The following is a 10643-nucleotide window of genomic DNA, read 5'->3' as shown; positions in this document are numbered from 1 at the left end:
ATATATACATACATACATACGACAGGCTTCTTTCAGTTTCCGTCTACCAAATCCACTCACAAGGCTTTGGTCAGTCTGAGGCTATAGTAGAAGACACTTGCCCAAGGTGCCACGCAGTGGGACTGAACACGGAACCACATGGTTGGTAAGCAAGCTAATTACCACACAGCCATGGTGATATTTTCTCCTCATAGCCTTGAGAAAAGCAAATATCTTCTTTCCCTTTTTTTTGCCACTTCTAAAATTATTATGTAAGAAATATTTATTATAAAGGTGAACAATAGAAATGTCCAGAATCCCTTTTTCTAATGCACCCAAGAAAAATATTGTATTATATACTTAGTCCATTTGGATCTGCTTTTACATTGGTGGCCAAGTTTATCCCTTTTAAACAAAGAAAAAGACCCCTCAACTGAGTGGGGTTATAGTAGAAAGAGTGGTGGCTTTATGCCAGGTGTCGAGAGGCTTAAGTATGACAGACGGACAGGTACAACTGTCTTGTTATAAAGGTGATGCATGGCTGCCCAACATTATATAAGGTGAGTGGGAATAGCTGTGAAGAAGACAATGAAGGTGGTGATGAAGTGTTAGAGCATACTTTTAAGATACAAGTACATGTTGTTGGCACTCTGTCGCTTACGACGTCGAGGATTCCAGTTGATCCGATCAACGGAACAGCCTGCTCGTGAAATTAACGTGCAAGTGGCTGAGCACTCCACAGACACGTGTACCCTTAACAGAGTTCTCGGGGATATTCAGCGTGACAAGGCTGACCATTTGAATTACAGGCACAACAAAAACAGGAAGAAAGAGTGAGAGAAAGTTGTGGTGGAAGAGTACAGCAGGGTTCGCCACCATCCCCTGCTGGAGCCTCGTGGAGCTTTAGGTGTTTTCGCTCAATAAACACTCACAACGCCCGGTCTGGGAATCGAAACCGCGGTCCTATGACCGCAAGTCCACTGCCCTAACCACTGGGCCATTGCGCCTCCACAAGTACATGAGTATAGGAGAAAATAGCAAGAATCTGGAAGCGGGGACGGATAAGCTCTTTTTTAGAGTATAAAAGGAGAGTGACAGATGCTTAGAGATGAATGCAGTGAATGGAACAAGATTGGAGGCATGATCAATGGAGGGATATGAGTGTCTTGGGAAGGAGGAGGTTAGTGACAGAACACGGAAGGAAGAGAGTTAGAAAAAAATAATCAATAATTGTGCATGAATGGGGGATTTTAAGAAATCATCAGATTTTGATGAAATTTGACATTTAGGTAAAGTTTATGGTCAGAGTCATATGGTAGAATTAAAATTAAACTGGTGAAAGGCAGAACTCATCAAAATTCACTCACAATAAAATAATGAAGAAAATTGACCCATGAATAAAATTAAGCACTTCGACATATGAATCACCAATTATTCATATAATGCATTGAGATTTAAAAGTCAATGGGATATTTTCATGTAAATGGTCACATGGATTCTATTTTCTGACATAACCTTAACACTTTTCTTCAGATTGTGCTGAGAGTGGACACATTGATCAATTTTGTACAGAGGGTGGCATTAAGGGGAGAGAAATAAACAAACATCACTCTCAACAGGGCAAGCTACACCCAAAAGTTTGACTGCGATTTCAGATGGTCCAGTATGTAGGAGTATGTCAAAAGCATTAACCAGGTAAAATCTATGCTGAACCAGATATAACATCTTAATGAGTAATAGTTGGCACAGAGAACGTAGAAGATTTCAATACAAAGTCAGAGGTGGGCTTAACTTCAACACGCAAAACACAAGCAATGCCGGGTGCAACAGCTAGTTGTTAATAAATAACTAATTTAATTAAGCATCAAAAATCTTTTGTTTGTATTAAATTCTAGCATAGTTAAAAATAACAAGCATTTCCTAAACAATTTTCAGAGAGCCAGTGTGTGGTTTCAACTTTAAGTTAATAAGCAGATGAGAGAGAAATTTCTCACTAGATCGATTGCTAGGCTATATTTGCAGATAATCCGATAATCAATCCTTGAGATTTAGGAGAACTAAAGTAACAGAGATGGACAATAGCATTTTGCTCAGAAAAAACAAATGTCTATCAGTTTGTCTCTGATGATTAACCCTTTAGCATTTAAACCAGCTGTGTCTGGCCTATCACACCTACCTACAATGTTATTTTGAAAATAAGCAATTACATCATTGAAATCTCTAAGCCACAAGATAATGAAGGATTAATTTCAAACAATATGAATAAATAAGCATTACATTTGACAGAGTAATCAGAACACCAAAAGGTTAAACTTTTTGTTCTCATGTTTATGGTCACTCACACCACCTTTGTTTAATTTTTAAAATAATCAAAAATTATTAAAATAACTTTGTCACTATTAAGTTGATGTTTGCAATATAAATTAACATGAAATTTTGATGGAAGGATTTAATTTACTCTTTTACTTGTTTCAGTCATTTGACTGCGGCCATGCTGGAGCACCGCCTTTAGTCGACAAAATCGACCCCAGGACTTATTCTTTGTAAGCCTAGTACTTATTCTATCGGTCTCTTTTTGCTGAACCGCTATGTTATGGGGACGTAAACACACCAGCATCGGTTGTCAAGCGATGTTGGGGGGACAAACACAGACATACATATACATATATACAACAGGCTTCTTTCAGTTTCTGTCTACCAAATCCACTCACAAGGCTTTGGTCAGCCCGAAGCTATAGTAGAAGACACTTGCCCAAGGTGCCACGCAGTGGGACTGAACCCAGAACCATGTGGTTGGTAAGCAAGCTACTTACCACACAGTCACTCCTGCGCCTATAGATCACTTTAAAACAAGAGATTTGTATCAAAATGTCCAAGGATGGTTTCAGATAACTTGGTACCAACAGAGTTAAAGAAAGAATGATTTTACCTTATACTGATGTGTAGGGGACACTTGAGTCCATGGGAGTTCAGTGCTCTTTGTCCAGCTTTTAGAGAATACAAAGAAGAAAGAAAATGTTAACTTACAAAACAAGATAATTTATGATTATTTTCATATCTTCAATTTGATTATAATCTATGATGAATGAGTAAATTTGAATCACCAATAATAACAGATGAGAAGCTGTAAATAGTTACATTTCAAGAGAAGGATGAAATTCTAAAGAAAGCTTGACCAAGGTATAAAGAGCAGGAAATATGACAAAATGAGTACCAGTAGATAACATGTTCAAGCTGAGATGGCCTGGGTTGGCTGAAGAGAAAATTTGTGATGGAAAGTTTGCTTATCAAGCAACAGCCTTTTCATGTATTCAATTTTTTGCCAAACTTGGATCAATATTCTATAGTGCAGAATTTCAAAACTATATAAAGAGCCAGATATGTCAGGGGCCAAATTTTTTTGTAGTTGAGAAATCTTAATCTAGATATGATGAAAGGTCATAAGAGTTAAGATGTTTAGAAACTGCTCAAAAGAGGATACTGTGATTTGGATTTCCAGAGATAAGTAGTGTTTCAATATTATGTACTATGTACTATATTATACTACATTAGCAACACCCTGTTTCAGAATATGTTAAAGGCCTTTATGAATATATATATATGAACATGTGGGGTGATGGGATAGTCAAAAACATTAAAAAAAAAGTGAGTTTCAATTAAATTTGGAGCCATTCTTATTTTGGTCAATATTAATGACCAGTTGAGGTTTCAGGCCACGAGAGCAAGTGATGGAAAGTACCACCAAGTGAAACACTAATTTTACATCAAAGAAATATTAATACCAAAATACTAAGATATTTTTCTTAAATAAAACAGCCTGAAGATGTTGTATTCCTGGAGACCGATTCATAAAAATAGCTGCTTCACAACAACAGCTTGCTACAACTACTGTAAGCATCTATCAGAGTGGATAATCACTGGTAAATCAGAAAAAAGGCTCTCAAGAGACTGCATATGATATCAATATATTTAAACATATCAAAGCACTTGTAAGAAGCTTGCTTTCCAAATATATGGCTCCGGGTTCAGCTCTGTATCATACCAGCATAGTAAGTGGACATTAAACGATGATGATGATTATTATTATAAACTACTTATCAATCCAATCTTGTGTTTTTACAAGGTCATGCTACTGTTGAAAAGAAGAGAAGTAAAACAAGACATAACACAAAATGAGAAACCTCTCTGTACTAATATAATATTGCTTCCAGGAATCCAGTATGAGTACACACTGATTTTACTCATAACCACATTAATATAGCAATCATGCGTTGTGTTAAAAAAATAAAAATAAAGTAAAAGACTACTAACCTGACATCAAGAGACCTTGTGGCTAACCTTGTAATGTAAAAAAAGGCACCCGCCATTCCAGCACCAACGAACACATAGAGAGGTACCAGCTGAAAAATTTTCAGTTAACATGTTAGTTTACTTAATTTCATTAAACATCAAAATAATTTTCGTTTTTTTTTCAGAAAATAATGTTAAACGATGATGATGCTAGTAGTGATGATGATGATAACCCTATTGTTACCAGATTTCTGTAGAAATACACAACCTTTGTTTCAATTAATTTTGAAAATAATGACGAATTTAGTGAAAATAATTTTGGAACACATGAAATTTTGATAGGTTTAAATTTAGATAAATTTAGTATCAAAGAACCAAGGGTGGTTTTGATCATTGGATGGCAGCCATACAGGGGCACCACCTTAAAGGGCTTTTAGTCAAACAACTCAACCCCAGTGCTTTTTTTTTTTTTTTAAAGCCTGGTACTTATTCTACTGTTTCTTTTGCAAAATCACTAAGTTATGGGGATGTAAACAAACCAACACCAAATGTCAAGCAGTGGTGAGGAACAAACATAAACACTAAAACACACACAAACATATCACAGACTTCTTTCAGTTTCCGCCTACCAAATCCACTTACAAAGCTTTGGTCAAAATGGGACTAAAGTAGAAGATTCCAAGCAATGGGACTGAACCCAGAACTATGTGGTTGGGATGCTATTTCATCTTTCCTTCATCACAAGGTGATCTGTAAATCAGGACTCTCAATGAAAATTTTAAAAATTAGCACAGGAGAATTTAATTTTCCACACATAAGCTCTTTCAAAAGTTTAAGTTCATATCTACCTCTGATGCTAACAATGTACTATTTACACATGAAAATATTCATCTTTGTTCTTTCTTGATAGTCTTGGAAAATACTTAATAGTTTTCCACTTCATTTGTAGAAAATCCAGCAATTTTCAGCTGATATCTCAGGAATGGCTAAAGAGATAGGCACAGTTATGTGTTTAAGAAGCTTGCTTCCCAACCACTTAGTTTAAGATTCACTGCCACTGCGAAGGCACTTTGGGCAAGTGTCTTCCAGTATAGCCCTGAGCTGCCCAAAACCATGTAAGTAAATTTGGTTGGCAGAAAATGAAAGAAGTCTGTTATACATACATACACACACACACGTGTGTGTGTGTGTGTGTGTGTTTGTGTGTATATATATTTCGAGCGTGGCTGTAGATTGTTACCAACGTTGCCTTCTTGGCACTTGTGCCAGTGGCACGTGAAAAGACATTCGAGCGAGATCGTTGCCAGTGCCGATGGACTGGCTCCTGTGCAGGTGACACGTAATACACCATTTCAAGTGTGGCCGTTGCCAGTACCCGACTGACTGGCCCTCATGCCAGTGGCACGTAAAAGCACCCACTACACTCCCGAAGTGGTTGGCGTTAGGAAGGGCATCCAGCTGTAGAAACTCTGCCAAATCAGATTGGAGCCTGGTGTCGCCTCCTGGTCCACCAGTCCTCAGTCAAATCGTCCAACCCATGCTAGCATGGAAAGCGGACGTTAAACGACGATGATGATGATGATGATAATATATATATATATATATATATACACATGTACGTGTGAGTACTAGGGTCTCCTTATTTTGACATCAAGTGATAGTTGTACACAGGTGTCACTGTTACAGAAATGGTGACCGTCATTTCTAATATTCTGCAAAAGAATGTCTGGCAATGGGGAAATATCACACTACTTGCAAACAGGTGAAGGAAAACTGGATGTTTAAACGATGACGATGATGATCTCATGGCCTTGGATTTAAGTTCACTTACACTCGTTATTTGTGATTTGGATATCTCATATTCAAGGCATTCATCTTAAATTGGTCAGTGTTTGTAACAATTCTTTTTCATTGTTCTTAAGATTTACATTTTTAGTTTTCTAATTAGCTAGTACTGCTATTATCGAGACAATTACAATGAAACTTTTATCTAAAAACATAATATCATCGCTGTCGCAATCAGCTTGGTTTTTCAATCTTTGAGATGTGTTCTTAAAAGTTAAAAATGTTTCTATGCTCTTGCATCAGCAGACTGTTATAATGTCTCTGACATCGGCGAAAGACCGAAAATAATTCTTTAAAAAATGCTTATATAATCTCGCAGTTCGAATGAATGCTTGCACAAGAAAATGTTTTCAATAACATTGCGTCATTACATGTATCCTCTCTACTCAGGTCTTACAATCTTTGATAACCTTTCAAAAGATTCTAACCTTCAACACACACACGGAATGGTGACATCTGACATATAAACAGCTGAGAATAAATAATTCGCCCACCTGATATGCCGCCAGCAAATTCTCACTCAAATTACACACTAACGTCTCAAAAAAGAAAAGAATGATGAGACAATATAGCTCTGGTTATTTCAAAAGACGGCGGCTTGGTCACACTGGAGGGTCTTTCATCGGTATTATTTGATTCTTTCATCATATACCTGGGTGATCATGGCTGATTTAGAGTTAAACCACCACCATCAGTAACCAACACCCAATAATTGGTTTGCAGATGAACTTTGTACTTTCTTATATTTCCTTGCAACCACCCATTGGGACTTTAGCTATGCTTGTGTTAAATTATTAGCAGTAGCATCTTGCAATTCCCATCGAAGCCATACGTTAATTTCATTTGCCTAGTTTTAAATAAATTTTCTTTTGTTAGAATTTGGAAACATACCAATCCCATCTTAACCGAGAGTTAGTATTTACTCCACACCCACTAATCTAAAAAGCAAAAAAACACACACACACACACAAACAACAGGGGATGTGACCGCAGTCTAGCATCTCCAAAATAAATTAATGAAAATAAAAGGTAAAATATTTAACAAAAGTAACCTTCATGAAGGACACAGAAGTAAGAGGTTAAAGTAAACAACTTTAGGACAAATTCATACAAAGAACAATTAATATTGCAACATAAACACATGTTGAAAATGCTATCTTGGAGTGCTTTCAACATTTTAAAACGTTTTCGTAATCAGAATTAAAATTATAACACTTTTAAAAGATAACAAAAACTTTGCGTGAAGTGTAAAATAAAACATCTTTTAAGAGGGAAAGTAAAGGACAGAGGGAAAGGAGGAGGTGAGATGGTTAATTTTATTACCTTATTAATTAATGGAAATATTAATTGGGATTTTTTTTCTGAAAATAAGGGGAAATGTTCCTAAAACGATAGCGAGATAAACAAAATTCTTGATAGAAACAGATGAGTGTTATATTCCTTCGCTAAAATTATCATCAACATGAGGAGTGACCTTGGTAAATTAAAATAACTGAAAATAGTTAACAAAGATAAAACTGTTTCCAAGATACATACAGATGGGTGAGTCTTCAGACTCTGCAAACTCAATCCTTTCATTGTTAGTTGAAATTCAAAAGTTCCCCTTTGAACAATTTACCAGAGATGAAGCTTCCACGAACGTCGACAGATGAGATCAGTGACCGGAGGTAGATTTAAGGTTTGCAGTAACTACAATATTAGTAGTTATTTTATGAGCACTAAATATTTAATCAAATTAATATTTATGATATGATTTAATTTTTTTCTATTTATATGTTGACTTTATATATTTTTTTCTTAAATAATTATTTTAGGTCTTTTTTCTCCGATGTTATAGAGGTTAACTTCCGGTTATGTATACCACTATGTTATGTGTTGAACCAAAATATTAACAACTGGGAATTGTGAAAATTGCTAATAAAATGTCTGAAGATTTAAGTATAGACGGTGTTGACCCTAGTGTGGGCTTTTTATATAAAACAATGCGTAAGTAGTTTATGTCTTTGTTTTACATCCATCTCTTGTTACTCTCACGGGATTTCGGCTCTAATTTTCTGCTGTGACATTTGGGAATGGAATTGGTAAAAGCCGGTTATTTCTTGGAAATGCCTTTCTGTTTTTGCATCTAATCTCCTCTTTCGCTAATCATTAACTCTATTCTCAAAACAGATAAACTTATAGCAAACACATACAACTTTCCTTTTGTTCGTTTCTTGTTTCTTTTTTTTTTATGACCAACTCTATAGAAAATTGTTTTGTTCTGATTTTTTTAATGTAGAAATTAGTGTTTCAGTTTGAAATATTGTTAATTGATTATCACATTTCGAGAAATAAATTAGTACATTTTTTTTTTCGCTTTTACTTGACTTTCAGTTTGATTTCTAAAATTATTAAAGAATTTGGTTAATTTCGAATAATGAAAAAAGAAAAACAAAAAAAAAATCAACAAAATTATGCAATAGCAGATTGTGCCTTTATGAAAATGGCCTGAAGTTTGCACATGATTGATAAATCACCCGCAGCCATGGGTTACCTAAGTCCAACATTACAAGAAGCTTGTTGCAGTTCCAAAGAAATAATTTCTCCTGGACATACTTATATTCCTTTGTTCTATGATTTATATTATTTTCCTTTATTAATCATGCTGATATTTTTTAAAAGATCTGATGCTATTATCAATTAGACAATTTCTTGAAATTCTGTCCAATTGGTGCTTCTAATCAGAACATTGACGCATCAAAAGAAGCCTTGTAATTCTTGAAAGATGAAGTTCTGCAGTATCGAAAATTGATTAAAATTTCCAGACTTTATTATTGCTATATATATATATATATATATATATATATATAATTCTTGTTCCAACCCTACTAGTTTTACGCGGTTACTAGAATTAGAAGACATAGGCCATAAAAGATGTTGCATAATGTAAAAAAACCGGCTTTGTAGTTATACATTTACTGATTACGCATTTGTGTGTGTGTTTCAGTTTCCATTCTCCAATATTTTTCAGTCGGTTAATTCTCTAAATATTTCTAAAGTTAAACACTACATCAGAACATCTCTTTATTTCTTCCCCCACCTCCACACACACACACACACACATATGTACGTATGTGTGTGAATATTTAAACATGAATATATATATATATATATATATATATTTTTTTTTTCTAATTAACAGAAGTTACAAACTGACTCAAAGGCTGAAAGTTTCGTGCATGGCACTAACCCATATATGAATATATATAACATGTACAAACACGTGTGTGTGTGTTTATGTATGTATGTATTCAGAAAGTTGCAAAAATAAGTCAAGGCTTAACAATTTCTTTTGATAGATACCATGCATGAGACTTTCTGCCCTTGAGTCACTTTTCTAACATTTGTCAATTAAAAAATACCCACACATATACTGTTGTGTTCACATATATGACCGGTTCTCCAATGAACAAATTGAATAACGAACGTTTTTTCTAAAGAAAATTAAACTCGTATGATGAACTAAAATTTGATTAACGAACCACAAACGAAGATGCTTTGTGGAATATTAAGTGGGAGAGTTCAGTCAGGCTGATGAAAGACCTGTTGACCTTATTTCTGAGGGCTGTAAGGTAAAACGTCTTTTCATTTACCATTCAGAAAACCCCAGAGCATTCAGAGACGTTTATAAGAACTACCTTGGTGTTTTGTGGTGGTTGAAGCACAAAGTTTGAGTGATCAGAGATCTTTTTGCTGACTGGTTATCTGAGGTGTTTTACCCCACTGTGCATGAGTACCTCACAGACAACACTCTTCCCCTATTAGCCATAGTAATCATGGATAATACCCAACCTACCCTCATTATTTGATGGACCAATAACCAGAACACTTTAGTTTTGTAAAAGTGCTATTCCTACCTACCAACAAAACTTCCTCTCTTATGCTCATGTACCAGCAGGTCATTTCAAATGTAAAAAAAGCAACAAAAAAAAAACTTTATACAAAGACTCTCTTTTGAAAATGTATTCAGGCCACTTCTTCCAATGATGTGACCCGAAAAGACTATTTGAAAAATAAGTTCAATAGCAGTGTTAATGATTGTAGCTGTTTGGAAGGAGGTTTCAGTATGTTGTTTACATGCTGCTTGGAGCTCAGCATGGCTTGAAGCTGTGCCTCCAAGAGACGTTAAAGGCTTTGAGGAAATGGAAGAAGAGTCTGCTGTACAAAATATTATGTCTGGGCAATTCCATGAGCCTATCAAACAATGAATAACCTGGACCTTTCTATAAGGAGAATTACAAATAAGTTGATATATGCACACATACACACACGTGTGTGTGTATATTTATGGGATGGTTCATCTTTGCTTAGTATTTGGGGTTTTTTTTTTTTTCTTGGTCAGTTATTTTTAGCGTTTTGACAGAAAAAAGTCATTCTAAAATTGTTTTTTAATGTAAGCATGCCCAAACAAGTCGAGTGCTTACACAGAGCAGGTTTTATAGCCACATCATCCAAACTGACTAGGTGAAACCGGGCTTAGCTGCTAGTAT

At 35.3% G+C, this 10643-nt stretch overlaps 2 protein-coding genes across 2 annotated transcripts in view; one reads left to right on the top strand and one right to left on the bottom strand.

The window, feature by feature from the left end:
* Positions 1-7808, bottom strand: part of LOC106872125 (cytochrome c oxidase subunit NDUFA4) — a 9222-nt gene extending 1414 nt beyond the window's left edge. The window contains exons 1-3 of the mRNA XM_014918994.2: positions 7651-7808; positions 4291-4379; positions 2909-2966 (exon numbers count right to left, since the gene is read on the bottom strand). Coding sequence (XP_014774480.1) covers positions 2909-2966; positions 4291-4379; positions 7651-7692 — 189 coding nt within the window. The 5' untranslated portion in view covers positions 7693-7808. The remainder of the gene's footprint in view (positions 1-2908; positions 2967-4290; positions 4380-7650) is intronic.
* Positions 1-10643, top strand: part of LOC106872116 (PHD finger protein 14) — a 61742-nt gene that overhangs the window by 10002 nt on the left and 41097 nt on the right. Inside the window, exon 2 of the mRNA XM_052967667.1 lies at positions 7929-8100. Within this exon, the coding sequence (XP_052823627.1) occupies positions 8037-8100 (64 nt within the window). The 5' untranslated portion in view covers positions 7929-8036. The remainder of the gene's footprint in view (positions 1-7928; positions 8101-10643) is intronic.

Source organism: Octopus bimaculoides, chromosome 4, assembly GCF_001194135.2.
Source record: "Octopus bimaculoides isolate UCB-OBI-ISO-001 chromosome 4, ASM119413v2, whole genome shotgun sequence".
In the NCBI taxonomy this organism is placed as follows: domain Eukaryota; kingdom Metazoa; phylum Mollusca; class Cephalopoda; order Octopoda; family Octopodidae; genus Octopus; species Octopus bimaculoides.
Note: the sequence above shows the minus strand (reverse complement) of the source record. Positions and strands in the feature narration are given on the sequence as shown.